This window comes from Mobula birostris, chromosome X (assembly GCF_030028105.1).
Source record: "Mobula birostris isolate sMobBir1 chromosome X, sMobBir1.hap1, whole genome shotgun sequence".
NCBI classification, from domain to species: Eukaryota; Metazoa; Chordata; class Chondrichthyes; order Myliobatiformes; family Myliobatidae; genus Mobula; species Mobula birostris.
Window position 1 is genome coordinate 70525240 of NC_092402.1, and position 25425 is coordinate 70550664.

The window sequence follows — 25425 nt, forward strand, 5'->3', positions numbered from 1 at the left end:
TGCCCCACCTCCCCCTTGTACCCCATCTGTTGTTTATTTTTATACACACATTCTTTCTCTCTCTCCTTTTTGTCCCTCTGACTATACCCCTTGCCCATCCTCTGGGTTTTCCCCCCCCCCCCCCCTTTCCCTTTTCTCCTTGGGCCTCCTGTCCCATGATCCTCTCATATCCCCTTTGCCAATCACCTGTCCAGCTCTTGGTTCCATCCCTCCCCCTCCTGTCTTCTCCTATCATTTTGGATCTCCCCCTCCCCTTCTCACTTTCAAGTCTCTTACTAACTCTTCCTTCAGTTAGTCCTGACGAAGGGTCTCGGCCTGAAACGTCGACTGTACCTCTTCCTAGAGATGCTGCCTGGCCTGCTGCGTTCACCAGCAACTTTGATGTGTGTTGATCGAACCTGCCTCAACCACTTCTGCTGGAAGCTCGTTCCACACAGCTACCACTCTGAGGAAAGAAGTTCCCCCTCATGTTACCCCTAAACTTGCCCTTTAACTCTCAACTCATGTCCTCTTGTTTGAATCTCCCCCACTCTCAGTGGAAAAAGCCTATCCACGTCAACTCTATCTATCCCCCTCATAATTTTAAATACCTGTATCAAGTCCCCCCTCAACCTTCTACACTCCGAAGAATAAAGACCCAACTTGTTCAACCTTTCTCTGTAACTTAGGAGATGAAACCCAGGCAACATTTTAGTAAATCTCCTCTGTACTCTTTCTATTTTGTTGACATCTTTCCTATAATTAGGTGACCAGAACTGTACATAATACTCCAAATTTGGCCTTACCAATGCCTTATACAATTTTAACATTACATCCCAACTCCTATACTCAGTGCTCTGATTTATTAAGGCCAGCATACCAAAAGCTTTCTTCACCACCCTATCCACATAAGGCTCCACCTTCAGGGAACTATGCAGCATTATTCCTAGATCCCTCTGTTCTACTGCATTCTTCAATGCCCTACCATTTACCATGTATGTCCTATTTTGATTAGTCCTACCAAAATGTAGCACCTCACACTTATCAGCATTAAACTCCATCTGCCATCTTTCAGCCCACTCTTCTAAGTGGTCTAAATCTCTCTGCAAGCTTTGAAAACCTTCATTATCCACAACTCCACCTATCTCAGTATCATCTGCATACTTACTAATCCAATTTGCCACCCCATCATCCACATCATTAATATATATGACAAACAACATTGGACCCAGTACAGATCCCTGAGGTTTAGTCATCAGAAACAATTGTGCTGTCCCTGACTTCCCACATCCTACAATCGGAGCACTGGACTGCCCTATCTACTGCCTCCATTACCAACTCCTAAGTTAATCAAAATAATTAAAGAAACACACCTGGCCTTACCTTACTGGGAGCAAGCTCGTCCTCTGCCTCTGCTCGCCAAAACCTCAAAGCTCCACTCCTTCACTGGCCACTCAGCTTGAGCTACTCCTCTTTTTACTTGTTGTTGAGCTTTTCAATTTTCGATTGCCCAATCAAAGTGCTTGGTCACTTGACCTCGATTGCCCAATAAGAGCAGGGATGTGATGCTGAGGCTCTATAAGGCAGTCATGAAACCACAATTGGAATATTGTGTGCAGTTTTGGGTTTCTTATTTTAAAGGATATATTGACATTGGAGAGGGTTCAGAGAAGATTCATGAGAATGATTCCAGGAATGAAAGGGTTACCGTATGAGGGACATCTGGCAGCTCTTGGGCTGTATTCTCTGGAGCTCAGGAGAATGAGAGCGGATCTGATTCTGAATGTTAAAAGGCCTGAACAGATTAGATATGGCAAAGTTATTTCCCATGGTAAGGGATTCTAGGACAAGAGGGCATGACTTCAGGATTGAAGGACATCCATTTAGAACTGAGATGCAAAGAAATTACTTTAGTCAGAGGGTGGCAAATGTGCGGAATTTGTTACCATGAGCGGCTGTGGAGGTCAAATCATTGGGTGTATTTAAGGCAGAGATAGAAAGGTTCTTGATTAGCCAGGGCATCAAAAGGTATGGGGTGAAAGCAGGGGAGTGGGAATGACTGGAAGAATTGGATCAGCCCATGATTGAATGGTGGAGGAGACAAGATGGGCCAAATGGCCTATTTCTGCTCCTATATCTTATGGTCTTGTCAGTATTTCAGGATTAATTCTGTGGAATCTCTTCTTTCCCAGAGTTGAGGGGTATTTGGGGGGGGGGGGGGACTGATCACTCCTGAAGGTGCACACTGAATATTATTCAATGTTTCTCAGCTGGAATTGTATAATGGTTGTCTTAATTGTGGCTGAGAAGTATTAAGCCTCTCAAAATGATCAAAGTATTTTATTTCTCTATTTTTCATAATATCATTCCTGCGACACAGTGACACACTGCTTTTTTTGATTGGAAATCATTAGTTGACTACAGGCAATTTAACATGCAGGGCTCATCCTCGCTTTAACCCCCCAGCTTTGAATAAAAGTCTACCCACCGGCTTATGCAAAAGAGGGACTAGTTTCCTTTTTCCATTGTCACTGTTTTCTCAAATGGCCTTGCGTTAATCTCTTTGCCTCATCAGCTCTGTGGCACAGGATACTAATGAGCTCTTTTGCTGTTTTGATTTGCAGGCTGCTAAATTAGCCAATTACGCCAAGTATCAAAGACTTTGCGACACACTATTTGTGATGTTTGGTTTTGTCTTCGTCAGCAGTAGACTTGGCATTTACCCATTCTGGTGAGTAGTAACTAATGGGGTGGTTTGGTGCTTTGGGTTGTAAGCTAGGGTCCTGGGGAAGAGGGAAACAGACATGTATGAACATCTGAGCTGTCAATGTGTTATTTATTTGCTGTTCTGTAATTTCTTTATTTTCCTTTGGGTAATCCACTGTACCACTTGGAGGGTGGAGGAAAGGATATTTATCTTCCTAGTTTTATAATTAATTCTGCATTGCTTAAATTGGTATAGAAGTCACCTTAACTTGAAAATGCACTTGGATTTTTCTTGTATGTGTTTTGGCAATTGTAGTGAAAATTTGGAAGTAAACTTTGCTATCTGATGGACTGCTAGCTCCACTTTGTATAAGATCTCACTCCTAATGAAAACTCCTTTTTAAAACTCTAGTGGGATCTTTTCCTTCATAAAACAAAGGGAGCAATGAAATGTTTGTAATCTGAAGAGGCATTTCCATAGCACAGTCTCCACTCCAGTCAAAGCAATACAGCACCGATGCAGTCCCTTTGGCCCAACCGTAGCAACCACCCAACTAGTCCCAATTTCCTGCATTCAGCCCTTTTCCCTCGAAGCCCCACCCTTTGTACCTATCCAAGTATTTCTTAAATGATACTATTGTACCTGCCTCAGTACTTCCTCTGGCAGTTCAGTCTATATGTTCACCGCCTCTCGGGTCTGTTTTTAATCTGCCCCCTCTCCCTAAACTTGTGTCCTTTAGGTTTGGACTCCCGTACTTGGGGTAAAGACTTGCCATCCATTTTGCCTATCTATGCCTCTCACAATTTTAAGCACTTCTACAAGGTTGCCTTATTTCCTATGTACCAAGGAACAAAAACCTAGTCTGGTCAACCTCTCCTGTATAACCCAGGCCCTCATCCTTGTAAATCTTCTCTGCACCCGTTCCAGTTTAACCACATCTTTCCTATAATAGGGCGACCATAAATGCATACAGTACTTCAAATGCAGCCCCGCCAATGACATGTACAGCTGCAGTAGAATGTCTCCACTGCTATAGGTGCATTATCAATTCCAACTAACCCATTTCTCTAACCACATCCACCTCCCAAAATCCTGATTCTAGAACAGGGTATCTTCGGCATTCCCCTCTCAATTCCTGTGAGCCATTGGGGATAGCAGTGGTTTAAAATTATAGATTTGACATCAATCCTGAGAGAAGAGTAAAGATCAGTATGAAGGAAAATGAATTCAGCACATCTGTGATTCCATCCTGGCCAAATTGCAAATTGGTTTTTTAAATATAAAATGGAATGTTACCTGGCATCACTCTAAAGGATAGATGTCTAACTAATCTTGCACCCCATGCTTCATGTAGAATACTGACACTTTGTTTCATGCAATACTGAACTGCTCAATGTTTAGAGAGTGAACAACAATCTTGGATAAACAAAGCATTTATGAATCAAAGTCCATCAGGGACAAAAATGTAACTGCTGTTTGGAGACAGACTGTGGGGAAGGATTGTCACTTTTTTGTGACCCTCAGTGGAGGAGCAGCACAGTGGCAGAGCTGCTGCCTCCAAGTTCAATCCAACCTCTAGTGCTGTGAGTGTGGAGTTTGTACATTCTGCCTGTGACTCTGTAGGTTTGCCCCGTGTGCTTCTGTTTCTTCTCTCATCCTAATGATCTGCAGGTAGATGGGTTACCCACCTGCTGTAAATTACTCTGTGTGAGTGACTGAAAGAGAATCAGAGTTGTGGTTAAGGAGTGGATAGGCCTCTGGTAGAGAAGTTTCCCAGGAAATGGGACTGGTGGTATTTCTCAAAGAGATGGCATAGATCTTGGACTGAATAGCCTCCTGTGCTGTAAGGAAGTAATGCTATCGTTAAGGCAAATATGTGAAATATTGAATGGGATTAAACCTAATAAAATTAGTAGTAAGGGGTTTTGCCATATCTGAAAATGAATAGATTACCAGGACTAGCTTAACTATATCCCAGGCCAGTTAGTTTAACTTCAGCGGTGGACAAATTATTGGAATGTGTTCGAAGGAACAGTACAAACTTTCATTTGGAAAGGTGCCAGTTAATCAGAGACAGTCATGGATTTATGGAATGGCAGTCTGGCGGATGGAATACAACGTTGGTAAATGCGAGATCATCCACTTTGGAAGGAATAGTAGAAGAGCGCATTATTATTTAAATGGTGAAAGATTGAAGCATGCTGTTGTGCAGAGGGACTTGGGAGTGCTTGTGCATGAATCGCAAAAAGTTGGCTTGCGGGTACAACAGGTTATTAAGAAGGCAAACGGAATGTTGGCCTTCATTGCTAGAAGGATTGAATTCTTCAGGGAGGTCATGCTGCAACTGTACAGGGTACTGGTGAGGCCGCACCTGGAGTACTGCATGCAGTTCTGGTCTCCCTACTTGAAGGATATACTGGCTTTGGAGGCAGTGCAGTGGAGGTTCACCAGGTTGATTCCAGGGATGAAAGGGTTAACCTGTGAGGAGAGATTGGAGTTCAGAAGAATGAGAGGGGATCTTATAGAAGCATACAAAATTTTGAAAGGGATAGATAAGATAGAAGTAAGAAAGTTGTTTCCATCGGTAGGTGAGACTAGAACTAGGGGGACATTACCTCAAGATTCAGGGGAGAAGGTTTAGGACGGAGATGAGGAGAAACATTTTTTCCCCAGAGAGTGGTGAATCTGTGGAATTCTCTGCCCAGGGAAGCAGTTGAGGCTTCTTCACTATATATATTTAAGAAACAGTTAGGTTTTTACATAGTAAGGGAACTAAGGGTTATAGTGAAAAGGCATGTAGATGGAGCTGAGTTTACGGACAGATCAGCCATGATCTTATGAATGGCAGGGCAGGCTCAATGGGCCAGATTGCCTACACCTGCTCCTATTTATGTTCTTATGGAAATGTCAGGTTTGACTAACAATTGAATTTTTAAGGAAGTAACTAGAAGGATTGATAACGGTAGTGCATTTGATATGATCATTATGGATTTTAGCAAAGCCTTTCAAAGTCCTACGTAACAGGGTAATCAAAGAAATTAAAAGCCCATGAGATCTGAGGGAGAGTGGCAAATTGGATCCAAAAATTGGCTTAGAGGAAGGAAACAAAGGGTAATGGTTAATTGGTGATTTAATGACAGGAAGGCTGTGCTAGTGGAATTCTTCTGGGTTCTGTACTTGGTTCCTTGTATTTTTGTAGTTGGTATTGTAGGAGGCATGATGGGGTAGTCTGCCAATGCAAGATTTGGCTTTGTGGTTGACAGTGAGGAAGAAGGCTTGGGAAGAAGGCTTTTACTAAAGGAAAATGGGCAGAAACATGGCAAATAGTTTTCAATCTAGAGAAGTGGGAGGTGATGCAGTTGAGGAGGTGCAATGGTTCAAGAGAATGGACAGTAAATTGGAGAGTATTGGATATTGGAATGAAGGATCATTTGCAATGTATGTGCCCAGATCCTTGCTCTTACTAATTGGCCCTGCTGCCCTGATTTAAAAGGCATACAGGATGCCTTCCTTCATCAGTCAAGGCACCGAATGTATGAGCAAGGTGGCCATGCTGGAACAGTAAACAATACTAGTCTGGCTATTGGTCTGGTACTGTGCACAGTTCAGTCCGCACAATAGGAAAGATAGCACTGAAACTGCAGAGCGTGTGGAGGTTTACAAGGTTGTTACTGGGACTGCAAAGTTGAAGCTGGGAGGGAAGGTTGGAGAGCCTAGGGTTGTTTTCAATGTTCCCTCTAATTTTTAGTAGTCAGTATGCGCAAAACTCTTGTGTTGTGCAAATTTTTTTCCTGTGACAAAAGTATGTGCGCACTGAATGCACACATGGGACAGTTTGTGTAGGTTTACAAGATATTTAACATAAAACTGCACAGAATAACAACAAAATAACATACATATTTAAGTCACACACACACCCACACCAAAAAATGCTGGTGAACACAGCAGGCCAGGCAGCATCTATAGGAAGGGGTACAGTCAGCGTTTTGGGCTGAGACCCTTCGTCAGGACTAATTGAAAGAAGAGATAGTAAGAGATTTGAAAGTGAGAGGGGGAGATCTGAAATGATAGGAGAAGACAGGAGGGGGAGGGATGGAGCTAAGAGCTAGAAAGCTGATTGCCAATGGGATACGAGGCTGGACAGAGGAGAGGATCATGGGATGGGAGGCCAGGGAAAAAGAAAGGGGGGGGGCCCAGAGGATGGGCAAGGAGTTGTAGTGAGAGGGACAGAGGGAGAAAAAAAGAGGAGGAAAAAAGGGGAAAGAAAAAAATCATAATGTTAGATAAATAAGGGATGGGGTACGAAGGGGAGGAGGGGTATTAATGGAAGTTAGAGAAGTCAATGTTCATGCCATCAGGTGGGAGTTATTTAATTTTTTATCATATTTAAGTCACTTTTTTTTTCTCTCTCTCTCTCCAATCTTTGGCATTTACCCATTCTTTGTAAACTCTATCTCGACTAATAGAACTTCCATTCCATTGATTGCTTTTGATTCTCATTAACATATCCAAATGACATTCACCTAAACGGGTTCTCAGCTTATTTTTGAGTTGATTCATTCGGCTAAAACCTTGCTCACAGTCCGCACTAGGCACAAGGAAGGTTCCCCTAACGTCCATCAACTGTGCAAGGTTGCAAAACTGTTCATTTTGAAGTACAAATGCCACCATTTGAGCAAAGTTTGAAATCAGTTTGGATTTAATTTTTTCTTGCACGGAAAATTTGAAATCATTAAACTGCCTATTACAATATTTTCAGCTAGAAAATTGTATTTTAGACATAAGGCATTAACTTGTTCATCGCCAAATGTGAAGTCACAATCTGCAATTGCTGACCATTCTTGTACCTCAACTTTGATCTCCTCTGGGTTTGATTGTTTTCGCTCTCGCTCATCTGCACTCAACCGTAACATGCGTAGCACTCCTGTAATGGGTAATGACGGGTTCTGTTGCCTGAGTTTTTGTGCACCGTCCAAATGCGATTTACTTGCCAAATGACACTTCAAAAAGTCAAGTTTCCAAATATCATCCCACTTCTTTCCACTAACAAATTCTCCAGTAACTTTCACATCACAACAATACAAACGGATAACTCCAGTTTCAGAATCATACATAAATATTTCACGTAGCTAACGTTCATGACCTCATGAGCTTTCGGTGTAACAATTTCTACTATTTTGTTAAGCCATTCCACTTTAAACAAACTTGCAGTTCTTTTGCACTTCACGCCCTTCACTTCTTTTGAATTTGACATAGCTTATTAAATTTTTTATTGGAAAAAATATTGAATCACTATCTACAGGATTTGAAACAGATCTTTGTAAACTTTACGGTATGAACACTGTCTGCCAAACATGGCTGCCGCCGTGATGCCGCTGTACAAACCGGAACAGGATCGGTGAGGTGATGTAAATTAGTGACGTGCATTGTGGTATTTGAAAAACCGACTAACTAGTTAACAGAAACAGTTAGCTAAAAGATTATTTTCAATAAGTATAATTATTAACTACTACATTATTTTAGGTAACTAACCTTTTGTGTGCACATTAATTTCCTTTGTGCGCTGGTTGAAAAACGTGTGTGTGTGCACAGCTTAGAGGGAATTATGGTTGTTTTGTATTTTATTGCCCAAAATCAGAATCGGGTTTATTATCACTGGCATGTGTCGTGAAATTTGTTAACTTAGCAGCAGTAGTTCAATGCAATGCATAATATAAAAGAAAAGAGATAAGTAAGTCAATTACAGTATATGTATATTGACTAGATTAAAAATCATGCAAGGACAGAAATAGTATATATTTTAAAAGTTGATATGAATGGAAAAGCCTACAAAAAGTAGTGAATATGACCCAGTCCATCATGGGTAAAGTTCTCCCTACCATTGACCGCATCTATATGGAGTATTGTTGTTGGAAAGCAGTATCCATCATCAGGGACACTCACCACCCAGGTCATGGCTGCTGCCATCATGAAGGTGGTACAGGAGCCTCAAGACCCACACCACCAGGTTCAGGAACGATTATTACCCCTCAACCTCTTGAACCAGTGGGGATAACTTCACTTGAAATATTCCCATAAACAATGGGCTCACTTTCAAAGACCCTTCAACTCATGTTCTCAATAATTATTATTATTATTAATTTTTTTGTATTTGTAGTTTTTTAACATTGGTTATTGTCTGTCCTGTTGGGTGTGGTCTTCATTGATTCTATTGTGTTCTTATGATTGCCCACAAGAAAATGCATCTTGGAGTAGTATGTGGTGACATATATGTACTTTGATAATAAATTTACTTTGAATGTTGGATGTATGCATCGCCAACAAGACCAACATTTATTCCCTTTGTAAGGTGGGTGTGAGCTCCCGTCTGATCCACTCCAGGGCTGGTCTCTGGGGGGAGAGAGAAGAGAAAAAGGAAGCTGAGTGAGACCTAATTTAAAGTCTCTAAGATTAAAAGGTCTTTCCTATTTGTTTTACTTGGCAGAGCAGGTGAAGGACCAGGGGCGTGAGTTTAAAGTTTGTAGAAAGATTAGAGGGTAGATGGAGTAAAAGCTATACCAGTGAATGGCAAGGATCTGATCCTTGCTGCTTGAAAAGATGGAGGTAGAAATCTCTCACATGTAAACAGGACTTGAGGAATCGTGACTGCTGGTTAGAGGGTGTGGTGAAGGTGAAATTTTTGCTCCCAATATAGGTATGTTGTATGTTCTCTCTGATCCTTTCTTACGATTAGAGGGGATCAGATGATTTCAAGTGGCATAGCAATCTTGGAACAGTGTAAACTACTCCCGGCTTCTTTTTACTCTGGACTGTTTTGAGGATTGTAGTACTGCGTGAGTGAAAAGATCTTGGTGTTGACAGTCAGGACAGCTGTTTTGCAGATTAACATTGGTCATGTTTTCTCCCTGCGAAATGTGACATTAATTTTGTTTTCTTGGATTATATTCCTTTCCCTTTTAAGCCCAGGGTCTACTCTCACTTCTAAATGCATTCGTCGTCTGTAAGGGGATTCAAGTGCCAGTATGATCAACAATGCAAAGCAAAATGTGAGTTGCTTGCAGGTTTACACAAGGTGATTAATATTGATAATTGATTTACAGACTCCTTTCTGCTCTATGTTCATAGTGTTTATTTTAAACAGGCTAAATGTGTGTCCCAGATGGCAGGGTTTGGAGTACCTTGCCTGATTTTTGTAACTGGCAAGCTGTTGGGGCTTCTGTACCCCCTGTTATATGGTGACTTTTCATGTAACCATATTTGCATGTATTTGGTGAGATAGTGGAACTCAAGTGAATACTCATTGCTGGGTGAGAACTGCTAAGCAAGCTGCCTACAGGTCAGATCTGACTTTCTAGGGATAAATTTGCTAGATTATTTCAGCAGCAAATCGTGCCCTGCAGTGCATGCATGTGTGGAGCAAGCTGCAGGATTGCATAAACAGTTTGCAGTATTATGTTGCACGTAACTTGAATACTTGTATAATATGGCTCCTTGATCTCAGCTGGCAAATTACTCTTTCCAAGGAAGTAAGAATCCTATTTACAATGTTTCCTTATGATGGTGAAGGAAGCTATTCAGCTCAAAGTCTAAGTAGGCTCCTAAATTTGCCCTCCTGTTTTTAATGGTCTTTGTGTCCCTGTTGGGTGATTAAATGGATATCATTCCACAAAGCAAATTACCAAGTATTTTACCCTCCCCTATTCATTCCCAGTCTGAGGTAGAATTAGTGGCATTATTGCATATGTGTTGGCCTGCTATTCCAGTCTTGTTTAAGTACTAACACAAGTACAGATTCAGGAAGGTTGTGCAGAACATATTTTCCACAGTAATGTGTGTGTAAATCTTTACCAATCTTTAAAGGTTGATGGTCACTGCTATCCTGTTTTGGAGCAGTAGGTCCTCACCAGCTTCCCAATGTCTTTTTTTTATTGCTGCTGTACCACCACCACCACCTGCCCATAGCCTTTCCTCTTCCTGTTTTGAGTCATTAGTGCCTTTTAAAGGGGCAGTGCTACATTCTGCATGTCCAATTGGGGCAAGCATTGTCAAAGTCAATTTGAACTATGAACCTATTCAGCCCTTGATCGAGGGAAGTGTTTTGTTATAAGTAATATTTTTCAAAAAAGAAATCAGGAACCATTGTGACTTGAGGTTTTGTGTCTGGGTGCAAACGTGGAGATCTGAAGGCCAAACAACTGAGCTGAATCTAGAATATCAAATTTGTGCATCCTGTGTATTGTAGGCCCACAAGAAACAGGATGGGCAAACTCAGCCCCTTGAGCAGCCTCTGCCAATAGAAACATAGAAAACCTACAGCACAATACAGGCCCTTCAGCCCACAATGCTGTGCCGAACATGTACTTTGGAAATTACCCAGGGTTACCCATAGCCCTTTTTTTTTCCTCTGAGCTCCATGTACCTATTCAAGAGTCTCTTAAAAGACCCTGTTGTATCCACCTCCTCCACTGTCGCCGGCAGCCCATTCCACACACTCACCGCGTGTGTGTGTGTGTGTGTTATATATTATATACACACACACACACACACACACACAAAACAACTTACCCCTCCCCCTCCCCCCCCCCCCCCCCCGACATCTCCTCTGTACCTACTTCCAAGCACCTTAAAACTGTGCCCTCTTGTGTTAGCCATCTCAGCCCTGGGGAAAAAAGCCTCTGATTATCCACACGATCAATGCCTCTCATCATCTTATACACCTCTATCAGGTCACCTCTCATCCTCCATCACTCCAAGGAGAAAAGGCCAAGTTCACTCAACCTATTCTCATCAGGCATGCGCCCCAATCCAGGCAACATCCTTGTAAATTTCCTCTGTACCCTTTCTATAGTTTCTACATCCTTTCTGTAGTGAGGTGACCAGAACTAGGCACAGTACTCCAAGTGGGGTCTGACCAGGGTCCTATATATCTGTAACATTACCTCAATCACTAAGGTCCTGGCTGATCTTCTATCCCAGTGTCATTTTCCTACACTGTCCATGTAAGACTTTGTCATCTTAATGTGTGGAAATCTATCGACCTGTTTAGTGTGAAATCACTGACTCAGTCTCCATAGACTCTGGAATGGGGAATTCCACAGGCCCACTAGCCATTTCTCTTTGTCTCACCTAAATGACTGCCCTTTTATTCTCAAATTTATCTTCTGGTCCTAAACCCTTCAGTGGAGGAAACTCCATTCTCCCTGTCGAGCATATAAGAGTTTTGAAAGTTTCCATGAAATCTCCTCCCCTTTAAACTCTCTCGTACATTTTCCCACCCTGCTCAATCTCACCTCATACGGCAAACCACCATCTCTGGATTCTGCCTAGCAAATATTTGCCACACTCCCTTTTTGATAGTTGCAGCCTTTCTTGGGTAATGGGACCAAATCTTCACACTACTGTTTACATAAAAGCATAAACAAACAAAAATAGATTGTGTTATCTGATTTTTAAACTGAACGCTCACATTCCATATTGCCATATCCCTCTACTTCTCTCCTTGGTGCTTAGAGGTCCATTGGTATTTTATATACCAATGAGGTCGTGGTACATATAGGTACCAATGACATAGGTAGGAAAAGGGATGAGGTCCTGAAAGGAGAATATAGGGAGCTAGGAAGGGAGTTGAGAAAAAGGACCGCAAAGGTAGTAATCTCGGGATTACTGCCTGTGCCACGCGACAGTGAGAGTAGGAATGAGATGAGGTGGAGGATAAATGCGTGGCTGAGGGATTGGAGCAGGGGGCAGGGATTCAAGTTTTTGGATCATTGGGACCTCTTTTGGCGCAGACGTGACCTGTACAAAAAGGACGGGTTGCACTTGAATCCTAGGGGGACCAATATCCTGGCAGGGAGATTAGCGGGGGCTACTGAGGTGACTTTAAACTAGAATGGTTGGGGGGTGGGAATCAAATTAAAGAGGCTAAGCATGAGGAGGTTAGTTCACTACAGGGGGATGGGAACCAGTGCAGAGAGACAGAGGGGTGTAAAGTGAGGGTAGAAACTAAAAGTACTATGGAGAAAAGTAAAAGTGGCAGGCCGACAAATCCAGGGCAAGCATTAAAAAGGGCCACTTTTCAGCATAATTGTATAAGGGCTAAGAGAGTTGTAAAAGAGCGCCTGAAGGCTTTGTGTGTCAATGCAAGGAGCATTCGTGATAAGGTGGATGAATTGAAAGTGCAGATTGTTATTAATGATTATGATATAGTTGGGATCACAGAGACATGGCTCCAGGGTGACCAGGGATGGGAGCTCAACGTTCAGGGATATTCAATATTCAGGAGGGATAGACATAAAGGAAGGGGAGGTGGGGTGGCGTTGCTGGTTAAAGAAGAGATTAACGCAATAGAAAGGAAGGACATAAGCCGGGAAGATGTGGATTCGATATGGGTAGAGCTGCGTAACACTAAGGGGCAGAAGACGCTGGTGGGAGTTGTGTACAGGCCACCTAACAGTAGTAGTGAGGTCGGAGATGGTATTAAACAGGAAATTAGAAATGTGTGCAATAAAGGAACAGCAGTTATAATGGGTGACTTCAATCTACATGTAGATTGGGTGAACCAAATTGGTAAAGGTGCTGAGGAAGAGGATTTCTTGGAATGTATGCGGGATGGTTTTTTGAACCAACATGTTGAGGAACCAACTTGAGAGCAGGCTATTCTGGACTGGGTTTTGAGCAATGAGGAAGGGTTAATTAGCAATCTTGTCGTGAGAGGCCCCTTGGGTAAGAGTGACCATAATATGGTGGAATTCTTCATTAAGATGGAGAGTGACATAGTTATTTCAGAAACAAAGGTTCTGAACTTAAAGAGGGGTAACTTTGAAGGTATGAGACGTGAATTAGCTAAGATAGACTGGCAAATGACACTTAAAGGATTGACGGTGGATATGCAATGGCAAGCATTTAAAGGTTGCATGGATGAACTACAACAATTGTTCATCCCAGTTTGGCAAAAGAATAAATCAAGGAAGGTAGTGCACCTGTGGCTGACAAGAGAAATTAGGGATAGTATCAATTCCAAAGAAGAAGCATACAAATTAGCCAGAGAAAGTGGCTCACCTGAGGACTGGAAGAAATTCAGAGTTCAGCAGAGGAGGACAAAGGGCTTAATTAGGAAGGGGAAAAAAGATTATGAGAGAAAACTGGCAGGAAACATAAAAACGGACTGTAAAAGCTTTTATAGATATGTAAAAAGGAAAAGACTGGTAAAGACAAATGTAGGTCCCCTGCAGACAGAAACAGGTGAATTGATTATGGGGAGCAAGGACATGGCAGACCAATTGAATAATTACTTTGGTTCTGTCTTCACTAAGGAGGACATAAATAATCTTCCAGAAATAGTAGGGGACAGAGGGTCCAGTGAGATGGAGGAACTGAGCGAAATACTTGTTAGTAGGGAAATGGTGTTAGGTAAATTGAAGGCAGATAAATCCCCAGGGCCAGATGGTCTACATCCCAGGGTGCTTAAGGAAGTAGCCCAAGAAATAGTGGATGCATTAGTGATAATTTTTCAAAACTCGTTAGATTCTGGACTAGTTCCTGAGGATTGGAGGGTGGCTAATGTAACTCCACTTTTTAAAAAAGGAGGGAGAGAGAAACCGGGGAATTATAGACCGGTTAGCCTAACGTCGGTGGTGGGGAAACTGCTGGAGTCAGTTATCAAGGATGTGATAACAGCACATTTGGAAAGCGGTGAAATGATCGGACAAAGTCAGCATGGATTTGTGAAAGGAAAATCATGTCTGACGAATCTCATAGAATTTTTTGAGGATGTAACTAGTAGAGTGGATAGGGGAGAACCAGTGGATGTGGTATATTTGGATTTTCAGAAGGCTTTTGACAAGGTCCCACACAGGAGATTAGTGTGCAAACTTAAAGCACATGGTATTGGGGGTAAGGTATTGGTGTGGGTGGAGAGTTGGTTAGCAGACAGGAAGCAAAGAGTGGGAATAAACGGGACCTTTTCAGATCGGCAGGCGGTGACTAGTGGGGTACCGCAAGGCTCAGTGCTGGGACCCCAGTTGTTTACAATATAAATGACTTGGATGAGGGAATTAAATGCAGCATCTCCAAGTTTGCGGATGACACGAAGCTGGGTGGCAGTGTTAGCTGTGAGGAGGATGCTAAGAGGATGCAGGGTGACTTGGATAGGTTGGGTGAGTGGGCAAATTCATGGCAGATGCAATTTAATGTGGATAAATGTGAAGTTATCCACTTTGGTGGCAAAAATAGGAAAACAGATTATTATCTGAACGGTGGCCGATTAGGAAAAGGGGAGGTGCAACGAGACCTGGGTGTCATTATACACCAGTCATTGAAAGTGGGCATGCAGGTACAGCAGGCGGTGAAAAAGGCGAATGGTATGCTGGCATTTATAGCGAGAGGATTCGAGTACAGGAGCAGGGAGGTACTACTGCAGTTGTACAAGGCCTTGGTGAGACCACACCTGGAGTATTGTGTGCAGTTCTGGTCCCCTAATCTGAGGAAAGACATCCTTGCCATAGAGGGAGTACAAAGAAGGTTCACCAGATTGATTCCTGGGATGGCAGGACTTTCATATGAAGAAAGACTGGATGAACTGGGCTTGTACTCATTGGAATTTAGAAGATTGAGGGGGGGATCTGATTGAAACGTATAAAATCCTAAAGGGATTGGACAGGCTAGATGCAGGAAGATTGTTCCCGATGTTGGGGAAGTCCAGAACGAGGGGTCACAGTCTGAAGATAAAGGGGAAGCCTTTTAGGACCGAGATTAGGAAAAACTTCTTCACACGGAGAGTGGTGAATCTGTGGAATTCTCTGCCACAGGAGACAGTTGAGGCCAGTTCATTGGCTATATTTAAGAGGGAGTTAGATATGGCCCTTGTGGCTACGGGGGTCAGGGGGTATGGAGGGAAGGCTGGGGCGGGGTTCTGATTTGGATGATCAGCCATGATCATAATAAATGGCGGTGCAGGCTCGAAGGGCCGAATGGCCTACTCCTGCACCTATTTTCTATGTTTCTATATCCATTAATTGAGTACCTGTGGTTGCCTTGGGTCGTAACTTCCTAAGGTGATCAAGATGTAGGAAGAGTTCTGTGACACCCAAATTGGAAAATCTTTGCCATTCTGTTAACTGTTGTAGGGAAATCATTTTGTGCAACTGGCTTTCAAATGGATCCTCGTCCAGCTAGTCTCCCACAGAGCAGCTGATGTGTAAGATCTGACCAAGAAAAGCCAAGTCTGTGGTGTGTATAGGTGTTAATGAACTTTTGCCATGTTGTTCTTTCAGTCATTTGATTGTCTGTCACATGCAAACTGCTGTTATTGGGTTTGATTCAAGGGCAGTCAATGTACCCAGGTGCATTCCTGGATCTCCAGCTCCTCACTCAAGTGGCCATTCCAAGAGTGAATATCAAAGAAATACTCATTAATCGAGTAGAGACCAAGATGGCAGAAATTTTCATTTGTGGCAGGCTTTACAGTGGAGCCCGATCTTGTTCTAAATTCTTTCTTGCACACATTCATTAGATCATACAAACGTTTGTACAAACGCAAGGAGAGTAAAGAGCAAATTTAAGTTAGAATATTGAAGAGCTATTGAACCTTGCAAAATGAGTGGAACTCATTTCCCCATTTTAAGAACATACTTTTGTATATAGCTGGATCATCTCCAAGAATGGATGTGGGTACAAGTTCAAGAGTGTAGTGACCATCAGCCACCACCTGTACATGGATGATATCAGTCTGCATGCCAGAAAATGAAAGGGACATTGACTCTCTAATCCACCTGACAAGGGTGTATAGCAGAGACATTGGGATGTCATTTGGACTGGAAAAGTGCAGCCGGATGGTAGTGGAAAGAGGCGAACTCATCAACATTGGAGGAGTTGTTACCTGATGGCCTCATACCAGGTGTAAAAGACAACTACAAATACTTAGGGATCCTGCAGGCACATGGAAGCCATGATGAGGACACAAGGAAGGCTGCAACATCCAGGTACCTCCAAAGAGTGAGACAGGTCCTAAAAAGCCAGCTAAATGGGATGAACAGGATCAGAGCGATCAGATACCCAGTCACAGTAGTGTGCTGGCCAAGGAACGGACTGGAAGCCACTGACATCAAGACCTGGAAACTACTAACAATACATGGAGGATTCCATCCAAAGTCCAATGTCGAGCGACTGTATATCTGCAAGAATAAAGGAGGATGGGGACTTGGAAGTGTCAAAGCCACAGTCTTGGAAGAAATGGAAGGTATCCAGGAGTATGTCAGGAAGATGGCCCCCTAAGAGTGACCTACTAGACAGCCAGAGGCCATGACAGGTCAAGCCACTGCATGGGATGTACCATCGCCAGATATCAGAGGTGGCTGACATAAAGTCCTACCAATGGTTGGAAATGGCAGGGCTGAGGGACAGCACAGAGATGCTGATCATGGCTGCACAAGAACAGGCACTGAGCACAAAAACAATAGAAGTGGAGTCTATCACACTAGACAAGACCCAAGATGCAGACTGCAAGGAATCTGCTGTAACCATCCAGCATATAGTAGCAGGGTGCAGGATGCAGGCAGGGACAGCATTCACTGAACGGCACAACCAAGTTGCAGGAATTGTGTACAGTAACATCTGCGCTGAGTATGGATTGGACACTCCCAAGTCCAAATGGGAAACACCTGAGAAGGTGGTGAAAAATGACAGAGCTAAGATCCTGTGGGGCTTCCATATAGACTGATAAGCAGGTACTGGCCAACCAACCAGACATAGTAATACTGGACAAGGAACAGAAGAAAGCAATAGTAATAGATGTGGCGATCCCGAATGACAGTAACATCAGGGAAAAACAATGAGAAACTGGAGAAATCCCAAGGCTTGAAAGAGCAGCTGGAAAGGATGTGGAAGGTTAAAGTCAGAGTAATCCCGGTGGTGATAGGAACACTTAGATGTTGTTCCTGGGAATTGTTGGAGCCACTCTCCCAGTTCAGGTGTCACAGCCCTGAGATCTTGATCCAGAAGAGCGCACTACTAAGAACAGCAATTATAAAAATTGGAAACTTCTGACCAGTTATAGTGGAAACTGGTGTAAACACTTAATCCCCTCCCCCTACCTTGGAGGATGTAATTACAGTGTGATAGGTTTATGGAGAAAGTTTCCATTATTAATGTTGAGTCCCATATTAATAATGGTAAAGTTCACCTTGAGCGCAGATGTAAGGTTTTTAAAGCTATACCAATAGCAAGTGCTGCAAGAAGCAATATCTTTGACTAACTGTTCAAATTGCTTGACTTTGCCAAAATTCCAAAGTAACTTGGTGTCCTCAAATCTGACTTCTCTATAAAATGGATTGTTGTTACTGTCCTTGGTCTCACAGAAATTGGGTGATTTCTAATCTAAGTATCTGTTTAATGAAAAAGTGCACCAATGGGTTATATTAATTTGACAAAATCAGACTTTTTAAAAAAAAAAAACAACAACAAATAAATTGCCTGGAACTGAGAGACTATTCCTGGCTTTTAATTTTGAGGATTGTATTTCACGATTTTTGTATGCTGTCCTTTTTGCAAATGGCAAACTGGTAACAGCTGAGCAATAATTTTCTACCTTTAGCAGTCTGTTGCTGTATTTCTCACAGTAGTTTAAAATACTACAGAGTCTGTTAAACTGAGGTACAGTGCCTTCCTGTAAGGGAGAGTTAGGAAAATTAATGGGAATCCAGTGAACTTAATGTATTACTGGTTTGCATCCAAATGGAGGCAGGGCAGTACAGCACGGGAACAGGCCCTGCAGCCTATGATATCAGTGCCAAACACAATGACGAATTAAACTAATTTCATCTGCCTGCACGTGATCCACATCCCTCGATTCCCTACCTGTTCATGTGCCTGTGTCAGTGCCTCTTGAACACCTTTATTGTATCCGTTTCCACCACCACCACTGACAGAGCATTCCAGGCACCTAACATTCTGTATTTTTAAAAAAAAACAAATTTGCCCCACACACCTTTTTAAACTTCCCCCTCTTACTTTAAAGCTGTGCCCTCTGGTGTCTGACACTTATACCCTGGAAAAAGAGACCCTGAGGGTCTCGGCCTGTACCTCTTCCTGTAGATGCTGCCTGGCCTGCTGCGTTCACCAGCATTTTTTATGTGTGTTCTCCAACTGTTTCTGTGCCTCTTAGGTTTTGTAAATTTTTCAGGTCTCCCCTTGACCTCTGACACCCCAAAGTAAACAAGCCAGGTCTGTGTATTAGCAGCAATACAGTGCAACTGTTAAGAAACACTGACCTATTTTAGAAAGGTGCTTCTGAAAATTAACTGTTTTATTTGATTCTAGGCTTCATTCAGAATTTAAAGCTTTAAACTGGCATTTCTCCATGCATCTGTCTGTCCATAAAGAATTGGCTTTGGATCATGTGATTTAACAGTTCATTGATATGGGTGTGAAAACTTACTGCCCACTGGTATTATTTTGCATCTCTAAAAACAACTGTAACCTGCTCCAATTTATTCGTGTTAACAAGTCAGAGGGCTGCAAGGAAAGAAGTGACCAAGCAAATGGCATCTAACAATGGCTCCATTATTCCCTGCAATTAGAAGGATGGGTGGGTGAAAGAATGCACGTGTATCTTTAGTTACTTCATTCATCAGTATTTCATATTTCTCTATGTTCCATGGCGATATGGCATGTGATGATGGGAGTCCCAAAGTTCGTAAGTTGTAGACGTAATGTAATTATGGTTCTAGTTTATCTGGCTTAGCAACTTGTGTTTAAAACAATCCACAGATTGAGATTTAATTTCCCAAATATAGGAATTTTGGACTATTTTTGAATATTTGTGTTTTGAATCTGAATCGGGTTTAATATAACCGGTATATGTCATGAAATTTGTTAACTATACAGCAGCAGTACAATGCAATACAGGTGTCCCCTGCTTTCCGAACATTTGCTTTACGACACCTCGCTGTTATGAAAGACCTACATTAGTTACCTGTTTTTGCTAACAGAAGGTGTTTTCACTGTTACGAAAAAAAGGCAGCGCACGCCCCGAGCAGCCAAGCTTCTCCCATGGAACTGCATTCTAGCCGGCATTGCTTAAGCACGTGCCGGTAAGCATCTGTGCTTTATATTGATTTATTTTGAGCATCTGTTAGCAAGATGAGTTCTAAGGTATCGGAAAAGCATAAAAGAGCTGGTCAGGGTGTTGCACTTAGCATAAAACTAGACATAATTAAGCGTTTCGATCGTGGTGAACGAAGTAAGGACAAAGTGAGTTTGGCTTGTGGAAGTTGATGAAGATGATGTTGAAGAGGTTTTGGCATCCCATGACCAAGAACTGATAGATGAAGAGCTGATGCAATTGGAAGAGGAAAGGATAACAATCAAAACCGAATGCAGTAGCGAACAGACCGAAAGTGAAGTCGTCCAGGAACTGAACGTGAAGCAACTGCGTGAGATTTTCGCTGCAATGATTGCAGAAAAGTACGACTTTAATTTTGAAAGGGTACGTAGGTTTAGGGCATATTTTCAGGATGGTTTGAGTGCTTACAAAGAACTGTATGATAGAAAAATGCACGAGGCTAAGTAGTCAAGCACACTGTCGTTTTTCAAGCCTTCCACATCAGCCACAGCAGACGACGAACCTCGACCTTCGACGTCGAGGCAGGCAGACATAGAAGATGATGACTTGCCTGCCCTGATGGAAACAGACGACAATGAGATGACACCTCAGTGTGTCCCACCACCCCAACCTCCGACAACTCAGCCTAACACACCATCATCAGTGTGCTTGCTGTCTTCCCGATTCTGGTAAGTGATACTACACTGTACATACATTATTTCTACTTTATATAGGCTGTGTATTTTTGTGTTATTTGGTATGATTTGGCAGCTTCATAGCTTAAAGGTTACTGGAGAGAGTGTTTTTGCTGAGAGCGCTTGCGTGAGATTTTCACTGCGCTAGACAGTGCTCCAATGATTGCAGAGAAGTATTTCTACTTTATATAGGGTGTGTATTTATCATATCATTCCTGCTTTTACTATATTTTACTGTTATTTTAGGTTTTGTGTGTTATTTGGCATGATTTGGTAGCTTATTTTTTGGGTCTAGGAACGCTCAAAAATTTTTCCCATATAAATAAATGGTAATTGCTTCTTCACTTTACGACATTCCGGCTTACAAACCGTTTCATAGGAACGCTCTACCTTCGGATAGTGGGCGAAACCTGTACATGATAAATATAGGGGGAAAACTGAATTACAGTAAGGATATACAGTATACCTATTAAATAGTTAAATTAGTGCAATTTTTTTTTTATAAAGTGGTGATGTAGTGTTTATGGGTTCAGTGTCCATCTGGCAGAGGGGAAGAAGCTGTTCCTGAATTGCTGAGTGTATGCCTTCAGGCTCCTGTGCCTCTTCCTGATAATAACAACGAGAAGAGGACATGTCTTGGGTGATGGAGGTCCTTAATTATGACACCTTCCTAAGGCACTGCTCCTTGAAGATGTCTTTGATACTACAGAGGCTAGTATCCATGATGGAGCTGACTAATTTTCTAAGTTTCTGCAACTTCAATTTTGTGCAGTACCCACCCCCCCCCCCCAATACCAAAGGGTGATACAGCCAGTCAGAATGTTCTCCACTGTACATTTGTAGAAGTTTTCAAGTGGTTTTTAATTGATCAACCAAATCCCCTCAACACAATTTACCCAACCACAGTAACATTCTAATTATCTGGATGGTTTTGGTTTCACTGGGTTGGATGGGAAGTTGTTTTAGGAGTCTGGTGGGATTTTCATCGTAACCTGAACATGCCAATATTTTGGACTATTTTGGGTGAAGCTCTGTGATACCATGATTTTTTCCTAGAAAAGATTTCACTTTCAAAAGTGTACCCCAGAGAGGCTGCATTGCAGACAGCTGAAACCATAGAAACTACAGCACAGAAACAGGCCTTTTGGCCCTTCTTGGCTGTGCTGAACCATTTTCTGCCTAGTCCCACTGACCTGCACACGGACCATATCCCTCTATACACCTCCCATCCATGGATCTGTCCAATTTATTCTTAAATGTTAAAAAAGAACCCGCATTTACCACATTGTCTGGCAGCTCATTCCATACTCCCACCACTCTCTGTGTGAAGAAGCCCCCCCCTAATGTTCCCTTTAAACTTTTCCCCCCTCACCCTTAACCCATGTCCTCTGGTTTTTTTTTCTCCCCTTGCCTCAGTGGAAAAAGCCTGCTTGCATTCACTCTATCCATACCCATCATAATTTTATATACCTCTATCAAATCTCCCCTCATTCTTCTACGCTCCAGGGAATAAAGTCCTAACCTATTCAACCTTTCTCTGTAACTGAGTTTCTCAGGTCCCAGCAACATCCTTGTAAACCTTCTCTGCACTCTTTCAACCTTATTTATATCCTTCCTGTAATTTGGTGACCAAAACTGAACACAATACTCCAGATTCGGCCGCACCAATGCCTTATACAACCTCATCATAACATTCCAGGTCTTATACTCAATACTTTGATTAATAAAGGCCAATGTACCAAAAGCTCTCTTTACGACCCTATCTACCTGTGACGCCACTTTTAGGGAATTTTGTATCTGTATTCCCAGATCCTTCTGTTCTACTGCACTCCTCAGTGCCTTACCATTTACCCTGTATGTTCTACCTTGGTTTGTCCTTCCAACGTGCAATACCTCACACTTGGCTGCATGAAGTGAACTTTCTCTGTGCTGCTCCCCAGAACAGTATGACAGGTTCATAGTGTAACCTGTAATTAGCTTTTTTTCTGATAAGAAGGTAGGAAGCTACGTGGGAAACACAATAACCTCCAACATATAGTTATGTGAGGTGAACAATTTTCAGTGATATTGTTGGCCAGGACGCTAGCTAAAAACTCTGATGCTTTCCAGGAGGTTTCTTTTTTTTCAATTCGCCAAGGACAGCAGATGGAGCTTTGCTTTAACCCATCTTTTGAAAGACTGCATTTCTGACAGCGTGGCATTCTCTCAATGCTACATGGCCCAGATCTTGGGTGAGCCCATAACCCTCTGACCTGGATGAGGATGCAACTAAACAAGAGGGAAAATGTGCAGTAGTTAAACATTTTTTTAAAAAAATTACACACACACCTTCTCTGGTGGAATATTGAATATTTTGTGTTATTTCATTTTCAGGATTTTAAATACAACACTTTTTGAAAGTTGGGAGATCATTGGGCCATACCCATCCTGGTGGGTCTTCAACATTCTGTTGCTGCTACTACAGGTTCTACACGCTATCTGGTCATATCTTATTATACGTGTTGCATACAAAGCTGTCGTTAAGGGAAAGGTAATTTTAAACCTTTAATAGTAGAGTAAGTTTTTCTGTTCTTTGCTGAGATTTATCAGAAAATGCACAATTCCTGGCCATCAATTGCAGCTTCAACTTTGCTTGACTTGTTGGGGTGAACTTTGGTGAAGCTTAGAAGCAAGATTATATCCATTCCTTGGTTGGTCCTGCAGAAAAACTAATGATTATGGGACTGAGACCTCCATATTTCTAATTTGGGGGTGGGAGAGGGAAGTGGAACAAAATCTTTGTTTATTTTAAGGTTTGTAATTCTGAGGGAGTGTGGTGCTATCGGATTTCCCATCTTTCAGATACAGTGATATTGTCAGTGCCGTCATGTAGCTGGGAAAGGTCCTACAGCCACAATTAGAAAACTTTTCTCATCCCATGTCCATGCTGACCTTTCCGCGCATATTCTATCATTCTATGCCTTGCTTTATAGTATCAAAGATCTAATTTAATGTCAATACATCCTGAAGTGCTTTTTCTTCACAACCATCCACGTAAACAGAGGAGTGCCCCAAAGAATGAACAACAGTCAAATGTTAGAACCCCAAAGTTCCCCCCCCCAACTCCTCCTCCTCATGCATAAGTGGCAGCGAGCAACAATCCCCCCCCCCCCCCATCGGTAAAAAAGAACCATCAGCACCTGCCACTGAGCACTCAGGCGTGAGCAAAGCAACAACAAAAACAGACTTACAGTAGAAACCATAGAAAAAACTACAGCACAGAAACAGGCCTTTTGGCCCTTCTTGGCTGTGCTGAACCATTTTCTGCCTAGTCCCACTGACCTGCACACGGACCATATCCCTCCATACACCTCCCATCCATGTATCTGTCCAATTTATTCTTAAATGTTAAAAAAGAACCCGCATTTACCACCTCGTCTGGCAGCTCATTCCATACTCCCACCACTCTCTGTGTGAAGAAGTGCCCCCTAATGTTCCCTTTAAACTTTCCCCCCTCACCCTTAACCCATGTCCTCTTTTTTTTTTCCTCTCCCCCTGCCTCAGTGGAAAAAACCTGCTTGCATTCACTCTATCTATACCCATCATAATTTTATATACCTCTATCAAATCTCCCCTCATTCTTCTACGCTCCAGGGAATAAAGTCCTAACCTATTCAACTTTTCTCTGTAACTGAGTTTCTCAAGTCCTGGCAACATCCTTGTAAACCTTCTCTGCACTCTTTCAACCTTATTTATATCCTTCCTGTAATTTGGTGACCAAAACTGAACACAATACTCCAGATTCTGCCTCACCAATGCCTTCTACAACCTCATCATAATATTTCAGCTCTTAATACTCAATACTTTGATTAATAAATGCCAATGTACCAAAAGCGCTCTTTACAACCCTATCTACCTGTGACGCCACTTTTAGGGACTCAAAAACTTCGCGTTTCACCTGGTATTCGACATACCTCTGTCTGTCTGTGTCTCTCTCGAAAGAGGTGTGTCCGTTTTCCCAGCAAGAGGGAGACACAACAAACAACTCACTGGTTTACGATGTTAAAAGTCCACCACGTCACCTTTTTTCCCAAGCTCTGTGCCTAAGAAACTGGGCACACAGCCACAGCTATTCCAACTCCCCTGCCAACACACGGGTCTCCTCATGACACCAACCCTTGATCCGCCCATCTCCAGAGCCTCGAGATGCTGGACTTCCAAATCTGAGCCGGACTCTTGGGCTGAGCCCTTGGCATGCTGAACAACCACAGCCAGTTATGAAACCCCGAGAGCGGGCCCCATTCCTGCAAAGAACCAAAGTCTGCGTATAACTCCAGGTCAGGGTCTTTAAGAGAACCCTGAAAGGGAAAAGTAGAGATGGTAAAGATGGAAATAGAGCAGTTTCAGAAGATGCAAGCAAAGGAGTCGCTGTTTAGCACCATCTGTCCAAGTCTCTCTCAAACACAGCAACCATATCTGACTCCACCTCCTGTCATCTGTTTCATTAATCTTTTTGTTCTTATGACAAACGTTATTCTTCTATTCTTAACACCATTTGCAATGTGCCTAATTGTGTTTCATATTATTCCCGAACAAAATTATTAACCATTTAATTTTTTTGATATTTTGTTCTCATCCCTTCAGTATGAGCTTTTCTTCAGTTCTGTTGTCCAATCTTCTTTGTGTCCTTTTCAATTATTTTAAAATGTATTGTTATTAATATTGCCTGGATCCCTACTTGTATATCTGTGGTTCATTCCCTATTACTAAATTTGACAGCAAGTGCTCTCTCAGCAGGCTTTTGGTGCAGTTAGGCATGAGGTTTGACCAATTAACCTTGCATTAGCTGGAAAACACTTCTACTTTGATCTTCCATTTTTTTTTTTGTATAATACCCACTGTCGATGAGCCCCCTTAGTGGGGTTGATCTTGTCTTTTAAGCTGTGACACAGTTGCTGCTTTGGGGG

General features: G+C 42.4%; 1 protein-coding gene across 1 annotated transcript in view; it reads left to right on the forward strand.

Moving 5' to 3' along the window:
- LOC140191908 (ceramide synthase 6-like) overlaps positions 1 to 25425 on the forward strand; it is a 130903-nt gene that overhangs the window by 94617 nt on the left and 10861 nt on the right. The window contains exons 8-9 of the mRNA XM_072249767.1: positions 2604 to 2710; positions 22853 to 23009. Of these exons, the coding sequence (XP_072105868.1) occupies positions 2604 to 2710; positions 22853 to 23009 (264 nt within the window). The remainder of the gene's footprint in view (positions 1 to 2603; positions 2711 to 22852; positions 23010 to 25425) is intronic.